General features: G+C 41.5%; 1 protein-coding gene across 1 annotated transcript; it reads left to right on the forward strand.

The window, feature by feature from the left end:
- Nucleotides 1–16780: 16780 nt before the first annotated feature.
- On the forward strand, nt 16781–17986 carry SMIM32 (small integral membrane protein 32). Its single transcript, XM_070735861.1, has one exon. The coding sequence runs from the start codon at nt 17419–17421 to the stop codon at nt 17806–17808; it is 390 nt and encodes a 129-aa protein (XP_070591962.1). The 5' UTR covers nt 16781–17418; the 3' UTR covers nt 17809–17986.
- Nucleotides 17987–19195: the final 1209 nt, after the last annotated feature.

Raw genomic sequence — 19195 nt, forward strand, 5'->3', positions numbered from 1 at the left:
GGCAGCTCTAAAACCAAAACATACTCATCCTATTATAACCATAACATAACACATCTGAAGCACCAGCTGAATGAGAGAATCCTAAATCCTTGAAAAGGTGACTGGAATGAAACAGAAATTAAAAAATTATTTATCTGCTGAGGAAGAAAATTCCACCTTCCGTTCAGGAGTGGTATTCACTTACCCTCCTGTTCTGCCGGCATGTTTCAACCGACCGTAATTACAGGGTAATTAGTCCAGGAAGACACACACCACACGATAAAAGGAAAACCCAAAAGTTTTTATAAACAGAAAAACAGAAACAGCTCCCTTTTTAAATGTCAAAGGGATTTTCTGGTACACACAAGGCACAGGTTAAATGCAATCCAATTGCTCACCCAATAACTGGGAAATTGAATCCAATTCTAAAGTCCAGAGAGTCCCCACACAATCTTGAACAGCACAAAAACCACGATCTTGATGAAACAATGAATCAGATAAACTGCCATGAGGCTAAAACACCAGGCTGCACTTTTATTTGTAGCACTAATTACAGCAGCCCCACCCAACCACAGGTGGCCTCATTTTCTCTTCTAATAATCCTTCAGTTGTTGTCTCCTATGCATCACTCTACACATGCGTGGATGTGTCATTAATTCTTGTTCAAAATCCAGGGATGATACAGATGATTGATCTCCTCCTGGGCTGTGTGCCAAACTCCCCTCTTCCCTGTCACTCACGCTTCCTTGGTCAGAGGAGGCTTCGTCGGCAGATTCCATCGGGAGCAAAACAGGCCTGCGGCATGTGGATGTTTCCCCCACATCCACCTGCACATTCCTTGGGGCAGGAGCTGGGCCAGAGCTAACCACAACACCCTTCCTACCATTTTGTAAATGTGCATAACCTCCCACGCATACACTTTACTCATGTGAGCTCCTTCCATGCATGTACCCTGCCTTGAAAATATGACTAAATAGGACTGCATTATGTCTGGGTGGGTGGGCAGGCCCACCCGCAGTCTCTGCTGCCAGTTAGCCTGAATCTACCAGCAGAACACTACCTCTGCTTCCATTGGTCTTGAAATGGATAGGGATGGGAAATGAATGTGCTTAATTTAGAAGGAAGTGAAACTAAAAAAAGACAAGCATGTGGCAAAAGTTAAAAGGTTGACTTACAACCATAATGGAGCCTGCCTATTATGGTCATAAGTAGTGACATTCATAAAGCAGGTCACCCACATGGCTAACCCAATTTTATGATCTTCTCTGTGGCTGTCATTAAACAAACACTGCCGTCTTAAAATGACTACAGCAGTCGTTAAGCAAATGCCACTATGATTAAATGAATCAACTGTTTACTATGGGCTGATTTGGCCAAAAAACAAAACTAAATACAGGATTTGGGCAAAAACGTTGTAAAATGAAGTCATGAGACATAGGATGCGGCAAATGACCATTAATACTGACCTGCAAGTACCCTGTGGCCACTTGATGATGGAAGGGCATGTGTCAAAGCTTTAGAACCAGTCATAAATACCCTGAAAAGATCTGTCATAACGTCAAACAGTTGCTGACCAGACTAGTCATAAATCAAAAACTACCTGTATTCTCTTTATTTTGTTCTTCCTTAATAGATAATTTCTGATCTATATCCTTCCACTGCTAGTGCAGAATCTTAATTTCCTTGACCCTGGTTCAGGGGTGAAGTGGTACTGGTTCGGCCCATTATGAGCATATCAATAGTGGCAACCACTGGTGGTTCAGAGAACCAGTAGTGGTGGCAGCTCGAAGCTCCACCCACCTGCCCAGATGTCCCCATTTTTTTAACCCTCCACTCGAAATAGAATACCCTATGAGACTAGACTTTCAATCCTGGGCCTAGAAACTTTAGAACTAAGACGCCTTAAACAAGATCTAAGTATTGCCCACAAGATCATATGCTGCAACGTCCTGCCTGTCGGAGACTACTTCAGCTTCAACCACAACAACACAAGAGCACACAACAGATTTAAACTTAATATTAACTGCTCCAAACTTGACTGTAAAAAATATGACTTCAGTAACCGAGTTGTCGAAGCGTGGAACTCATTACCGGACTCCATAGTGTCATCCCCAAACCCCCAACACTTTACCCTTAGATTATCTATGGTTGACCTATCCAGATTCCTAAGAGGTCAGTAAGGGGCGAGTACAAGTGCACTAGAGTGCCTTCCGTCCCCTGTCCTATTGCTCTCCTATATCTCCTATACCTTTCCTCTATTCTTATATCTTTTCTTCTATTCTTTCATTGATATGTTCTATTACTATATCTTCTTTTCTATTATTTCTTAGATATATTTTACTATGAGTATCTCCTCTATAACCTTCATCATGTATTTTACTATGTGTATATAGATATATACCCACTAAGACCCTCATTGTGTATTGGACAAAATAAATAAATAAATAAATAAATAAATAAATAAATAAATAAATGTGCATAGCCTTCTGAACCATTAGGGGAGATAAGTAGATTTCACCACTGCCCTGGTTTCCGATTTTTACCACCTAGAAATTCTCTAATAATGCTATTCTCAAGAGCCAGCTCATTTTTGACTGGAGGTGGCAGCCTCTTGTAATGTTAATTGGGTACCAAGGGCACTAAATGGACTGTAGTTTAAGGATGCAAATGACAGATAAATGGATAGATAAGTTTTCTAACTTTTTTTTATAGTTGACATAACCATCCATTAAGAAACAGTGGCAACACAAATGGCCACTTCTGCCTGCTGTTTATGATAAAGCAGTTTCAGATAAACCACTTGCAGGCACATTCAATATTTGATGCAAACTGATTCTAATAAAAGGTTTTTGCAACAGATTTACTTTCAAGAACACATAATCCATCACTCAGCTTATTAGCCGTATCATCAAGGTGGAGATAGGTCTATAAAATGGCAAGAAGATGGAGAGAAGCTTACAGAATCTTCCTTCTTTCTCTTCTTTTCCCTCCAAAAGATGCTACTTGCATTGACAACCATAACAAATCCCTTGTAAGAAACAGAGGATTTTTTCCCCTTTCTTTTTAATTTCTTTTAACTCAAATAGACAACCATTGAAACAATCCATTTAAGATTTATTTTTCATTGCTTACTTCACTGGTGAAAATTTGTTAACTTGCCCAAACTTAGCATAAACACATTTGCCTCTCAAAGACAAAAAAATATCTAAAAACAACATTGCCTTCTCTCTCATGTTCTTACACATTACACACAATAATTAACCCCATGAAGCAAAGCACAAAACAATAATTTATTTGATTGACTGACTGATTGAATGTTAAATATAGAGGCTGTCTGATTTCATCACAACTCTGGGCAGCATAAAATACGAAACTATACAAAACAATGTAATAAGAAAAATAAATAAAATAAAGGAGTTTACCACCCACTCTGGCCATCCTGGAGGAACAGCAAGTTTTCAAGGACTCATTTGAACAGGATTGTAAGCAGCTTGGTGGCCTAGTAGTGTAAACATTCACCTGCTACTCGGAAGGGTGAGAGTTAGGGGTGGCATTCACTTATCTTACCTATCGATTTGCAAATGTGAGTGCGTGCCTTCTATGCATGCTCAGAGCATCAAAAATGTGATATGTTTACATCCAGGTGGGTGGGTGGGGTCCACAGTCAGTGCTACTGGTTTGCCCAATCCAGATAGAACCAACTGAATAGCACCACTGGTGAGAGTTCAATCTTAGGTAGAGGCAGATGTTTCTCTCCTGGGGTGCAAAGAAAAAATATCTACTGCAAACTCCACATTGGCATCAGGAAGGGCATCCATCCAGTAAATGCTCAGCTCCATCAAGTCACCATGATTCTACCCTGAATTAAAGGATTACAGGGTCGTAAAAAGAGAGTTTTTTATAAGGTCAGAGTGTGAGCAACTTTTTCAATGTATTATGGCAGGCACTGAGACAGAGAAAGCCCATCCTTGGGTCAAGTGACTCTTTAATTGATGGGACCTGGAATATGGCAATCTTGTTGATTCATATAGGGTGTGCAGAAACTAACACAGGGCTTCCAATAACCAGGCCCTGTTCTGACGGGCTTCTCAGCACGAGCCCTCAATTAAGTTCAAAGGTAGGAATTCAGACACACACAGTTGTAAAGTCAACAACACTATTTTTATGGAAAGTAAAATAGGAGCCAAACACACCTTCAGTCAGCCAAAGTGCTCACCTTCAAAGCAACAGCCTTGAATGCTGTGAAGAACAATAAACAAACAAACACAAAGCAGATAACAAGCAGCTGTGAAGATGTCACAGCCACTCTCCTTCAAGAGTTCTCAAGTCACAAACTTGACTATGATTTAGTTCAAAAGTTCCTGGATAGAGTTCAAAGAGAGTCCTTGTAGAATCCTGATACAAAATACATGTCTCTTCCTCAACGAACGGATAAACTTCCACACCCAAAGGCCAGAATTTAACAGCAGCCCTCAATTAGTCTAATTACACCCAGCCACAGGTGACCTCCCTTATTTCCTGTAGTATTTATGCAGTTGCTCTTTCCTAGACACTGCCCTGCATCTGCGCACATCAATGAATGTCTCTCCTTCCGAATCCAGTGATGATAACGATGATGAATCACTCACAGGGCGACTATCTAATGGGCTGTCTGCCATTACCCTCTCTGAGGATCCCATTTCACTTTCACTAAAAGCTACAGATGCTTCGCTGTCAAAAGCAGTCGACAGTAAAACTGGACTCTGACACTGGGAGGATTCACCCACATCCACCCCCCACAGTCCTTGGGGCAGGAGCTGGCCCAGAGCCAACCACAACAGGCCCTATGATACAAAGGGCTTTAATAAGTTATATCTAGCACCTTAAATTTTCATTTCTCATGGTTTTAAGATGAAGGCTCTGCATGTTGAAATACAAATACTTCATTGTCTTGAAAAAGATCATGTGTGGAAGGGTCCAGTTTGGGCTTGTCATTAATATATTTTGGGGCCATTTGTATTTCCATTAATCACACAAATTTTGCCCACACCTTTTGATGTCATACAAGCACAGATCATAATACTGATTGGGTATTTCATAGTACATGTAATCAATGAAGGGCTATCGAATTTTTTACTACCACACTGTGGGCATGGTTGATATCAGGTAGTTCTTCTTCATCTGATTGTAGCCAACGAACATGAGTGTTTAGAGAGCCAAACAGGGGTCAGCTTATTTTGGCAATGAGCCAATCAGATCATAGTAGGATTTATTTATTGATGTCATGTATTGAAGCTGAGAGGAGGACATTTGTCAGCGAGTTATGTGATCACTATCAAATTGGTTGAGAGGATTTTTTGTCTTCTTTCATTTAGTGAGCTTGTAAAACAGAATAAAATTCAAGTAATGGTGCAAAGAGTTGACTGATTGCCCAGAAAGCAATGTAAAATAGTATTATTAAGTGAAGAAGACTACAGTTATAAAAAATGATGTGATGTGCCGGTGCCTGGAGGCTGTTGGGGTCTGGATGGGTGTCAACAGACTCAAACTGAACCGGATAAGATGGAGTGGCTGTGGGTTTTTCCTCCCAGGGACAGTTCCATCTGTCCATCCATCACCCTGGGGGGGGGGAAGAACATTGACCCCCTCAGAGAGGGTCCGCAACTTGGGCATCCTCCTCGATCTACAGCTCATATTGGAGAAACATCTTTCAGCTGTGGCAAGGGGGGCATTTGCCCAGGTTCGCCTGGTGCACCAGTTGCGGCCCTATTTGGACTGAGAATCACTGCTCACAGTCACTCATTACCTCGAGGCTCGACTACTGTAATGCTCTCTACATGGGGCTACCTTTGAAAAGTTCGGAAACTTCAGATCGTGAAACTGAAGTTCGGAAACTTCAGATCGTGCAGAATGCAGCTGCGAGAGCAATCATGGGTTTCCCCAGGTATGCCCATGTTACACCAACACTACGCAGTCTGCATTGGTTGCTGTTTACTACTGTTGTTAGCCGCCCCGAGTCTATGGAGAGGGGCGGCATACAGATAGATAGATAGATAGATAGATAGATAGATAGATAGATAGATAGATAGATAGATAGACAAAATAAATAAATAAATAAATAAATAAATAAATAAACAAAATAAATAAATAAATAAATAAAATTAGAAGAAAAATTGGTGGAAATTTAACCAAAGGTGGCATTTCTAGGTTTTTGAAGAGGTATAAGGAGACTCGGTCAGTACAAAACCACACTGATAAAGGCGGGAAATGTGCACAACAGCAAGTGATGATAGAAGAATTAAGAGACTCTGCCTAGGCGACAAAAGAAAATTATCTGGGTGTATACAAGATGAAATGGGCCAATGCAATGTGAAGATGAGTGCTAGGTCTGTTAAATTCTACGAAAAAAGCCACTTTCATCTCTCAATCAAAGGTTGAAAAGACTAAACTGGCCTAAAACCCATGTTACCTGGACAGAAGAACAATGGGACAGTGTTATTTGGAGTGATGAAACCAAGATCTCCCCGTTCGGTAGTGGCATAAAATATGTAGAGAGAAGAATCGGAGAAGATTTGCATCCTGATTGCATTACATGTACTGTGAAATACCCAGTCAGTGTTATGATCTGGGGTTGTATGACATCAAAAGGTATGGGAAGAATTTGTGTGATTAATGGAAATAGAACTGGCCAAAAATACATTAATGAAATACTTGAGCTCAAACTGAAGCTTTCCACACATGATCTTTTTCAAGACAATGAAGCATTTGTATTTCAACAGGATTCAGCTCCATGTCATGTTGCTTCTATGTGCAAAAAGTGGTTTCAAGGTAATCATATTCTACTGCTGGAATAGCCTTGGAATAGCCCAAACCTTAACCCAATTAAAAACCTATTAAACTGACTAAAAAAACTTGTTAATCGGAAGCAACCCAGCAAAAAAACCCCTCAGTTAATAGAAGCAAACATTAAATCTTGGTTTCACATTTTAATAGTCCAGGGAGAGGGGCAACATACAAATCTAATAAATTAAATTAAATAGCTGCAGAACTAAAAGACTTGGTTCGCTCCATGGGAAGACATTGTAAGGCTGCAATTCATGCTAAAGGTTACCTAACTAAGCATTAACTGACATGGTGATAATTTTTGCGTATCTCATTTTTTCTATGTGTTTCACTTTTCTTTTTTATAACTGCTGTTCTAATAGCATTACATTCGTGATTAAATTATCTTTCTATTGATATATAATTTTATGATACTAACTAAAAAAAAGTGGTGTTATTAGCCACCAAACCTATTATAATAATAATAATAATAATAATAATAATAATAATAATAATAATAATAATTTATTGGATTTGTATGCCACCCCTCTCCATAGACTCGGGGCTGCTAACAACAATGATAAAAACAACATGTGACAATCCAATAATAAAACAACTAAAAACCCTTATTTATAAAACCAAACATACACACAAACATACCATGCATAACTTGTAATGGCCTAGGGGGAAGGAATATCTCAACTCCCCCATGCCTGGTGGTATAAATGAGTCTTGAGTAGTTTACGAAAGACAGGGAGGGTGGGGGCAATTCTAATCTCCGGAGGGAGTTGGTTCCAGAGGGCTGGGGCCACCAAAGAGAAGGTTCTTCCCCTGGGGCCCGCCAAACAACATTGTTTAGTTGACGGGACCTGGAGAAGGCCAATTCTGTGGGACTTTATCGGTTGCTGGGATTCGTGTGGTAGCAGGCGGTTCTGGAGGTAATCTGGTCCAATGCCATATAGGGCTTTAAAGGTCATTAGCAACACTTTGAATTGTGACCTCTAAAATACTGTACACTTTTCCCAAAAAGGTTTCCACAATTTTGGCCACTACTGTATGTTGGAAAGGATAAATAAATGCATTTTATTAATTATCATTTATCATTACCAACCTTCCATTAAAATCCATTATAATCCTGACCATCTCAAGGGGTCATAGGAAATAAAATTAAAAACTGTTAGAGTCTCAAAAGCCCACATCAAAACAGCTTAAAATTACAAAAGGCAGGTAAACAGGCACCAGGTTAAAACCAGGACAGTAAAAACAACACTGAAATGTTCAGCAAACTAAAGTTAATTAAATATTAAACACATTTTCAGCCAATGCTGTATATTATGTTGTGCTTTCTATTTTCCTGAGCAGTGGGGATTCTGGAGCAGCTGTGCTGATTATTTGTGTGTGTATGAGGAGAGAAGGAGCTGGGGGTCTATATAGAGAAGAGGTACCACATTTTGTTCCATCATAAGCACCTCCCTCCTTAAGTTAAATTAGTGTAAACAGAATTTCCATATTCCCAGATGTTATATTAAAAATTGGCCCCAATCTTGCTTTGTTGTTTGTTGTATTCCAGTAGATTTTTGTGGAATTCCCGAAATATGGTAATTTCCTTTATAATGTTATTGTATTTAAGTGGCATCCAATAATAGATGGCTCCTACACCTGTCTTCACCTGCAACTTCCTCGAATAGCTCTCCAAATATGGACTGGCTGGGATATTTGGCTGCATAAAGAGAAACCATTTACTAGATATTTCATGGATGCTTTCCAAGAGTCTGTTATTTATAGCTCCTTTTTCTACCCAGGCAGCCTTCCATGGTTAACTAACTAGCTTCCTAACTACTAGGCTATGCATTTATGTCCAGAAGTGAATCTCACTGTGTTCAACAGGATTCACTGCTGTGAATTGGAATGCGAACTAAATGAATAAATGATTAATTGAGTATTCTCTGCTGGTCCCATGTGCTTATGGAATTTATGATACTTTTCCATCTGCTAGATCCAGAAACTGCATTCAATTGGGTAAATCCTTAACATTACTTATTTATTTATTTGTCAAGTTAATATAGATGCCCATCTGACAAGAAGGGCCACTGGGCCACATAGAACAATCAAGCAAAACAAAAAAAAAATATAGAAACAATCATCAAAATGTAAAATGATTGTTATTAAAAATTTAAAAATACAAACCGCAAACCACACAGAGTCGGTGAATCGATTAACCGCAATAGCAGAGCCAACTTAGAATGACACTGGTTCTCTTGGATTCCCAGCCTAATGACCTAGCTGGGTCTTGAGGGACGACCAGTACATTAGCAGAGATGGAGCTTAATCTGACTTGCAGGCATGGGAGGAGAATCTACCATAAGGCAGACAGCACAGCACAGGAGGCTCACCTCCTGAGACTCATCAAATATATGTCCCTAGCAGATGGTACCTGCAGCATGCTTTCTTTCTCTGCCAGATGTAATGGGAAGGTTGATGTAATTGTGGAGAGGTAATCTCTCAAATAATCCAGACCGTTGATATGAAGGGTGTTCATTATTAAAACTACAACCATAAAGTGGATCGAAATACAAAATGGCAGTCAGACCAGCTCATGGAGCAGAATTATTGTTGTGAGCCGCCCCAAGTCTTCGGAGAGGGGCAGCATACAAATCTAATAAATAATAATAATAATAATAATAATAATAATAATAATAATAATGCTGATGCTGATCATCATCATCATCATCATCATTATTATTATTATTATTATTATTATTATTATTATTATTATTAATTTATATGTGCTGTTCCAAGAACACACAAAACCAGTGATGGTCTCCTATGGGTATGGTCAGGTACGCAGTACCAGTAGCAAAATTTGGAGTTCCACCCAAGAGCACCCAATTTTCACTGAAAGATATTGAAACAAAATGAATAAGCCATGCCCACAATGTGGTAGTAAAACATTTGGTAGCCCATCACTGCACAAAACTGTCCATGCCATTGCATTCTGTACCATTTGAAGCTTCCCAAAGTTTTAAGGGCAGCCCTAGAGGTGGGTTTCCCCTGGTTCACACCAATTCTATGGAACTGATAGTAACTTTGGCGCCTGAGTCGCTAGAACCAGCAGCAAAAGGCTGAAAAAGCTGAAAACAGGTAAGTTACCCCTTGCTTGCTGCCTGCCCTGCCCAGCCACGAGTGCTGCCTTCCCCCGATCTCCATCTGGCCTGCCTTGCCCTGCCACAAGTGCTGCCTTCCCTCGACCTCCGACTGCCCTGCCCTGCCACAAGCGTTGCCTTCACCCGATTGCCACTTGGCCTGCCCTGCCGTGAGCACTGCCTTCTGCCGACCTCCACCTGCTCTGTCCTGCCTCAAACGCACCTGTCCTGCCCTGGTTGGGGGAAGTGCTCGTGGCAGGGCAGGCCAGGCAGAGGTTGGGGGAAGTCTTTGGAGAGGGGCGGCATACAAATCTAATTAAGTAAGTAAGTAAGTAAGTAAGTAAGTAAGTAAGTAAGTAAGTAAGTAAGTAAGTAAGTGTCAGTTGCATGTGCATGGCATGCATGCCCAGCGGCAGCAATGGAGCTAGGCTACACGCTCCATTGCTGCCACTGGAACCACGTTGCCCACCATTCCGGATCAGGCCCATCTCTGCATGCATGCCCATACAACACAACAAGGAGCGAACTGGCAGCAAGGTAAACCAGAAGCCAATCCTTGGGTAGTCCTATGTAGAGTACATTATAGTAGTCCAATCTCATGAGTGATTCTGAGCAGAGTCTCCCCGTCCAGGAGCAGGATAATTGGCACACAAGACAAAGCTATGCAAAGCCCCCTCCCGAGGCATGTCTGCCACCTGTTCTTAAAGCAAAAGTTGTGAGTCTAGAAGGAACAGCCCCGCCCCCAAGATTACAATTAGGTCTGTCTGAGGCAGTGCAACCCCATCCTGCACCAAAAATGGATTAGTCCTAAAATCAGCAGACCCCCCCCCCCAAAAAAAACCCAAAGCCATTAAGTCTTGCCAACTGAAGACTGTTATTCTCCTGGAAAATATAATAGTGCCAATAAATGTTGGATGTCCCTAGTGAGAAGATTACGATCTTATATTTTTGCTTTGCTATATCTTGAACCTTATATCTGGCTTAGAGGCCAGAATACTTCAAAAATATATTTCTCATCTGAAGTGTGCATGCAAGTAATTGTGGTATTTCAATTACTCAAGCAAAAAGACCGATGGCTCAAGTTGAAGCGATACTTCCATCAAAGCTCAAAATCTGCTTCTCATCTTGGAACTGACAAATAGCCACTAAAATTAGAATCTCCTTCCAAAGGCACCTGAATTGTTGTATCACATGGGAGAAAATTCGGCAGGTTTTAAATTGAGTCTTTTGTATACAGCCAGAGACAACACTGTGGACCAATATTAGCTAAGAAATGAACTGCATTCAAACAATAGGGCCTACTAGACTCTGAAAACATAAGCACAATTTTCACTCTTATATCCAATCTTCTGCTAAATTAATAAAAAGGCAATGAAAGATGGGCTTTCAAAAATAAAACTATTACTCAAATTAAGATGGGATTTATTGACTTTGGTCCAAATTATGCCTGACAAACATGAATACTTCGTATCATCTCCTATATTCTCATAAATAGCTCTTTGCTAAGGATATGCCAGAAAGAGTTTAATACAGCGGTGAGTTGCTCCCAGTTCAGCCTGGTTCTGCAAACTGGTAGTGGAGGTGGTTCTGCCCACCCACCCAGGACACTTTTGTGCATGTGCATAAGCTTTGCACGAACATGTGGCAATGGGTTTTAGAACCCACTGCTGCTATAATAGTATATCATACAGACAGGGTAGCTGTAATTTAATGCGGCTTTTATCACCAAACAAGATTTAGTAGCTAAGGCTCAACAATTAGCAGTTCCTGCTCTAAACTGATTATGTCTAAATTGTTATAGCTACAGGGCAAGTGAAGCACATGGGACCAGAAAGCAGAAAGCTGGGCCAGCAAATGACAGAATTAGTGGCTGGTTATGGATGCTTTACCCACACAGTTTACTATGATGAGGAAGGAAACATTATTGAATGTGCATGCTCACCATTGTATCAACATTACACAATTTTATTCGGGAGGGAGATACAATGAAAGCAAGTCTTCCAAAAGCTTGGGGTCATCAACTTTCTTCTTACAGAAAGACAATTTTTCCTTCCTATTCTTGGGAAACAACCCACAAACTTTTAACTGAGAAGAGTTTCACAACATGGCATGGAGGGATGTCAGAAAAGGGGGAAATGCTGGCCATATAACTAAATCTCACCTCTTTATAATATGCAGCACATAGGCTTTAACTGCATAGTCATATCTGCTGTCTTGACTTTAGACACCTGCCCCTCTTCAATCCCCCCCCCCCAGAATGCTGCTTTAAGTTTATATCTGTAGTAGTTATCCATACAGAAAGGAGGGGAGGGAGAGAAAAGGGGGGTGTCTTACTGGAACCTCGAGGAGGCCTATTCCCTCCTTCCATGAGAAGAACCCCACATCTTTGATGGCCAACTGTATGAATGGTGTGCATGTATATGATTATGACTGTCTTTTTTATAATACCTTTTTTTCATGGGGTTTTAGTTTTAAATAATGTTTTAGTCTTAGATAATGTTTGACTTCTTTCTATCATTTTTTATCTATTTATATTGCATTTTTATTGTTGTTGTAAGCCGCCCTGAATCCTTTGGGAGTGGGCGGCATAGAAGTTGAATAAATGAATGAATGAATGAATGAATGAATGAATGAATGAATGAATGAATGAATCTGTCTGTCTGCCTGCCTTTCTATCTATCTATCTATCTATCTATCTATCTATCTATCTATCTATCTATCTATCTATCTATCTATCAGCTTTTCTAGCCAGCCAGCCAGACATCGGAGGAGAAGAACAGAGGAGGAGGAGGAGGAGGAGAAGTAGTAGTAGAAGAAGAAGAAGAAGAAGAAGAAGAAGAAGAAGGAAGAAGAAGAAGAAGAAGAAGAAGAAGAAGAAGAAGAAGAAGAAGAAGAAGAAGAAGAACAGCTGCAGCAGCAGCAGCAACTCATCCCTCATGGCAAAGAGGCTCAAATACATGATTAGGGCATTGTATGCATGCAATGTGATTTCCTATTCTTTTGTACCTTTTCATGTTCCTGCACAACCTAAACCTGCTCCACCTGAGAATAGATTAAGTAATTTGGATCATTGTGTGGCATAATTGCATCCATTCCTGGATCAGGAGTGTTCACAGTCACTTTTGCCTTAGCCACCTCTAGATTGGACTACCATAGTGTGCTGTACGGTATACTGACTTTGAAGAATATGTGGAAGCTTCCACTTATGCACAATCTAGAACAGCAAATGTTATACCTCTGCTCCACAAGCTGCATTGGCAGCCAGTTTGCTTCCAGGTCCAATTCAAGGTGTTGCTTTTAAGCTTTAAGCTCCATGGGACTGGATTCCCTGAGGGATTCCCTAATTACATCACTCCACCCCTTCAGATGTGGCAGAGAAGGTATGTTGTGGGTCCTGTCTGTGAGAGAACTCACAGGAGAGGAGACTTCTTTGCTGTGATACTGCCTAATGGAACATTTTCCTCACTCCAAATGAAATTAGTTCTATCCCTATTAATGTTCTGGAAGTCTGTCAAGATCTGGCTTTGGGTATGGTGTGGTGGAATGTAGTCAGGATTCCCAGGAGGGGAGGGGTTGTATTGCAGACAAGCAAGAAACTGTAAAGTTTTGTTTCATATGGAGGAAGATGGTTAAAATGCCTCTTTCCCAGAAGTTCTTAGAATGTGTGTTTAATGTTGTGAGTAGTGTGCTTTAGTCTGGCAAGAACTCTGTCTATCAGAGTTCTTGCCACTTTCAAAGGAAGCTGTTTTGAAGTACGGTATCTCAAAGTGTTTTTCTTGATATTTGGAGCTTAACATCTGGAGTCACAAGCTCCACTATTGTTGATTATGTTTGATTATGTTTGTTGATTATATTGTTGATTATAGTTGATTATGTTCACTTTCTCCATGTTCCTTGTGGTTTGTATAGTTTAATTGTTAATAATATTTTAATATTTAATATTTTTATATGTTTGTTATTTTAGTTGATTTTTGGACACTGCCCTGAATCATTTGTTGTAAGATAGGTAGCCATATAAATTTGGACTTCTTTAAATTGACCTGCTTCCACCTTTGCAAGACTCTGAATTTGCTTGTGCCTTTCTTGTATTCAATCTTGATGCCTCTGGTGCTGAGTCTTTTAATTTGGAAGCCTGACAACAGGCCCTCTTCATTTGTAAACTGTGCTTCATACACTGCTTGTGCTGGAAAGCAGGATACATTAAGTTTAAGTAAATAAAGTCCAGCATTATTCAACGATGAAAGCCCTTGGAAATATGTCTCTTGTATGTTATATTCTTGATAGTAATGCTGTGTGGTGGAATCATATGAAGTGGAGTTGAAGAATGGACTATAATGGCCCTAAAGATACTACATAGTGAGTTTTATTGTTATTTATTATTATTTAGACAAAGACATGGTAACTATGATTCATCACTTCTGCTAGGAGAATGCCAAAGAAGGCTGCTGTAACACTCTCTACATGGGGCTACCTTTGAAAAGTGTTCGGAAACTTCAGATCGTGCAGAATGCAGCTGCGAGAGCAATCATGGGCTTCCCTAAATATGCCCATGTCACACCAACACTCCGCAGTCTGCATTGGTTGCCAATCAGTTTCCGGTCACAATTCAAAGTGTTGGTTATGACCTATAAAGCCCTTCATGGCACCCAGCGACCAGTTAGGTCCCACAGAGTGGGTCTTCTCCAGGTCCCGTCAACTAAACTATGCCGCTTGGTGGGACCCAGGGGAAGAGCCTTCTCTGTGGCGGCCCCGGCCCTCAGGAACCAACTCCCCCCAGAGATTAGAATTGCCCCCACCCTCCTTGCCTTTCGTAAGCTACTTAAAACCCACCTCTGCCGCCAGGCATGGGGGAATTAAGATTCCTTCTCCCCCTAGGCCTTTACAATTGTATGCATGGTATGTTTGTATGTATGTTTGGTTTTTTATATTAAGGGGTTTTTTAATTCGCTTTTAGTATTGGATTATTATTGTACACTGTTTATGATTGCTGTTAGCCGCCCCAGGTTTTCGGAGAGGGGCGGCATATAAATCCAATTAATAATAATAATAATAATAATAATAATAATAATAATAATAATAATAGAGGGGAACAGAGTAGAAAAAAACTCAATGTGGTGTGTAATGTGATGTCAGTGGTCACCTTGTCTATAACATATAAGATATAAGACAGCACATTGAGTCTTCTGACATACCTGATGAGTCAGCAATCAGTTAAGATTCAAATTGAGAATTTCTACACTCAGTCTTCTAACCTCTCTACGTTATCCCAGTTTTCCATTCATCTTTCCTTTATTTGCTCCACCTTATTTAATTCACATTTCTTCTAAAATGAGTGAGAAAACCATGCCTAAAGTCTCAGCTCTGCTCTGGATGCCTTTCAGAGCCTTAAGGAAGGCATTATTTCACTGTCAGACATCTGAAGAGCAGAAGAGAAGCAAACACTCCACACAGCCAGAGCTGCAAAAGCTGTGACAATGGTGCCCACACGTCTGCCCAACACGTGGCAGAACATTTCGTGCCCGTATAGGCCTTGCCAGCCACCTGCAGACACATCGCGCACAGCCCACAACCCATTAGATGTCAAGGTCCTCTTCGAACACAATGGACGAACATCATCATTTCACATGGACAGTCATGTCATCCTACTCTGGATGGTTCTCATTAAGATCACTGGGTCAATGTGGGCAAAACAACAACAAGAACTAAGATGTTTAGCAGAATTAGTTATTATTTGAGATTTATCGAGCCATGAGTCAGGGTGGAAACCCTTCCTTCCTTCCTCCCTCCCTCCCTCCTTCCTTGACTTCCCTTTTCTTCTTAGGGACAAATTATTTGATCCAGGGGTATAAAATAAGCAGAGGAAACTGGAAGAATAATTTGGGGTTTTTTTTTGGGGGGGGGGGTGTATTTTCCTTTGACAAGAGCTGTTGGCCTTTAGGAAGTCAAAGACACCCTATCCCGTTTACAGATTCATTCCTTCCCTTTGGAACCTCGAAACTCTCCCCAAGCACACCCAAGCGGTGCCAAGTCTTGGTGCGGTCCTTGATCCAAGACGAGCTACTTCCTTCTTTTTGCCCACCGTCCACCAGTTAATTGTGGAGCCAGCTCGAGTCTCAGTTCCATAGCGCGAAACTTCTTCCTTGATCTGGGTTTTCCGAAGGGTGTCATTTTAGCATCCCCGGGAGGACACCTTTGGAGAAGGCTACCACGACGAGAAGGGTGGTGGCAGTGGCGAAGGGCTTTGTTCTCCCTTCCGCGAGGGATCTTTTCCCGGAGTTCTGTCTTGCTCCACAATCCACTGTTTCCATCGGTCTGGACTACCGCTGCAGTGCTTAACACAACCTGATGGCACTGGGAGGGAGGGAGGGAGAGGGAGAGAGAGATATATTTACACAGTCAATTGCAAAGAGCACTGGGATCCGCGGGAAAGAGAGAAAGTGGGTTTGGTCTCTTTGGCTAGCAGGGGGTCCCGTGCCTAGAAGCCACGTCTAAAGAGGGGAGACGAAGTCTCCGACGCAGTTTATCTGGGATTCAGGGAAGCTGGTGGCTTCCCCCCCCCCTTCCGGCTCCACTCTGGAAGGCACAGCCCTCGGGGATTTATTGATCTCGCCCGCCGTCCCCTCTCGCCGCCGCGTCCTGCAAAAGATGTCACGAGCGAGCGAAAGAGGCGACGCTGCCACCTGCAACCCTTCTCCGCTGAGCCACGCCAGAGGGTGAAGTCTCGCTGCTGCAGCTTCTGCTGAGGAGGGAGAGGGGGAGGGAAAAGGGGTGTCACACTGGGACCTTGAAGAGGTCGATCCCCACCAACCTTCCCCCCCCCCCCGCCTTCTCTGTCTCTCTCGACCTCCTCTGGCTCGTCCAGCCCTCGGAGGAGAAAGCAGCTCTTGAGCGCCGGGCTTCCCTTCCAGCAGAGCCGCCGGAAAGCTGGAGTCCACTAATGCGACGGAAAGGGGGTCGTTTCAGAAGAAAAGCGGGGCTCGCCTCTGGAGACTCAGCCAAACGGCAAGGAAGCCGGGGTGCCTTTTGGTGGACGTGAATTCCCCCAGCCTTGGAGACAGGGGCGCCTCTCCTTCGCAAAAACCTGGCGGATTGGTTTGCCTTCCAAGCAAGTGAGTGACCGCCTGCCAACCCTGTTTTTCTCTTTGCTTTCTTTGCTTGGTTTTTTGTGTTGGGGGATCTTATCCTTCAGAAAGGGATCCGGGATTCCTTTTCCAGAGCAAACCGAAATTGCTGGTCCAAAGTTCCCAACTTTTAGGACCCTTCTGTTTCTCCATGCAACCGGAAAATCCGAGCAAAACAAAACGGCATTGGCAAAGGGCCAGGACAGAAACTCCTTAGTTCTTCTGGGCTGAAAAACATCCCTATATGGCTGGTGCCATTGATGTCATTCTTGAATAACACTTTTTAAGGGAAGGACCCAACCTTCTTTTTAATTCTGAATGCAGCTCTCGCTTATCTAGAGGAAAACCTTTTCTTTGCCCTGTAACGGATCTGCATGCATGCACGCACAAATCCGAAGCTGTGTTCCTGGATAAGCCACAGGGGAAAATATTTAAAGAGGAAAATGTATGGAGAACTTCTCAATTCAACCACTGCAACGGATCCCCACCTGATCATTCAGACCAACACGCCCTACCCAGGGAGCACCCAGAGACCTATGAGCTCTTCAGGTTTTTACATGTCCACAGCCAGAGTGTTAAAAGAAGGTGAAATCAATAAGCCAGACCTGGTGACATACGTTGTCCTGTTCTTCCTCCTGCTCTTGGCTGTCACGATCATTGTACTTTTTATTAACTGCCAGCTGAAACATTCTTTTTTTGCTACACTCCCTTATGACCGATCCCTGCGAGAAGCGAGGAGCCCATGGAAAACGCAGACTGTCTAATCTTCAGCAGTAAGAAGGGAGTGGGGAAAGTCTCAGCGACGCTCTGTTTATGACCAGGAGGATTTCGTGAACTCTCTTATGCAATTTGCCATGGGGATACAAAGCCAACTCTGTACGAATGAAGATTTTTCTCTTCAACAGCTAACTTCAATACTGAACATGATCTGAAAAGAGATCTATTTCACATACACGTGCAATTTTTTTCCTGCATGTGCAAGATGATTACAAAAAAAATGTAAATAAAAAGAATGTGTATGGATTTCCACGAGTCAGTTTATTATCAACATCCATGTATGGATCGGGGTGCGTATGGTCAGATTTCAGACTGCATATTAAAAGTAGGGGTGTACATTTCAGCAGTTCAACTCAGTATTCAGCAAAGCTTACATTGATTAAAAAAAATATGTGGTCCAACTCTGATGTGTTCTTGCCAATCTCTGCATGGTCTATTTGTTAGTTGACGTACATATTTAAATAATGCCATTAAGCACTCTGTGCTGATGAAGGTGGGATCTGCCTCCTTTCCCAAATTTTTTGCCTTTTGTCTTAAGATATACATATTGTAATTGAGTGGAAGATGTTTAAAAAAGGAAGAGAGATTCTAAAATCCAAGGTCCAGCTTAGTGTCTGCTTTGGTTGTTATTAAGAAGTACTATTAAAACTTGTTGTATAATTGGATTATTTTGAGATAATTATATTGCTACTTCTGTTGTCTGCCTATAGTGAATACGATTGCTTGCACTCAGGAAACAGAATTGCTGAAATGGTGACATTTACATACAATGCATAAAAGTAAATCTATTATAAATTCCCATAAACCCAAGAAGCATCCTCTAATCTCTGAACACAATTTCACAATACTCTGTAGCTTAATATCTTTCTCTACTGCTGGACTGGAATGTTATCTGTCCTCCTTGAATCAACAGAAAACTAACAGGCATCAACATTTCTATCAATTGATGATCCTTGCCGTGCCTCTTAATTTTTTCCATCGTTTTGGGTGAAAACAATCTGAGAGATTTTTACCTTGATTGGGATCACAATGAGTGGGAAAATTCTACTTTAATAGTAGAACAACTAAAGATAACTTAAAGGCTGCTAACCTACGTAGAGTAGGAACAAATTCAAAGCAATAGAAACAAAATAGGGACTGTGCATGACTGTGGGATCCTTGGTGCTGTCTGAACTTGATGGTTTTCTTGTAGATGTTTCATTGCTCAACTGGGTAACATCATCAGTTTCTTGCAGTAGTCTGCAAGAAAACCATCAAGCTCAGAGACGAAGGACCCCATAGTTTAACTCCGAGCTACAAATTATTTTTTTTATCGCTACCATGCATGGAGTACAGCAAAAAACTGTATTGTCCAAGTGCATCTTGAAGAAAGAT

Source organism: Erythrolamprus reginae, chromosome 2, assembly GCF_031021105.1.
Source record: "Erythrolamprus reginae isolate rEryReg1 chromosome 2, rEryReg1.hap1, whole genome shotgun sequence".
Classification (NCBI taxonomy): Eukaryota; Metazoa; Chordata; class Lepidosauria; order Squamata; family Dipsadidae; genus Erythrolamprus; species Erythrolamprus reginae.

Bases quoted from the DNA above. Each gene is read 5' to 3' on its own strand.
- SMIM32 (XM_070735861.1), top strand. From the start codon at position 17,419: ATGCATGCACGCACAAATCCGAAGCTGTGTTCCTGGATAAGCCACAGG.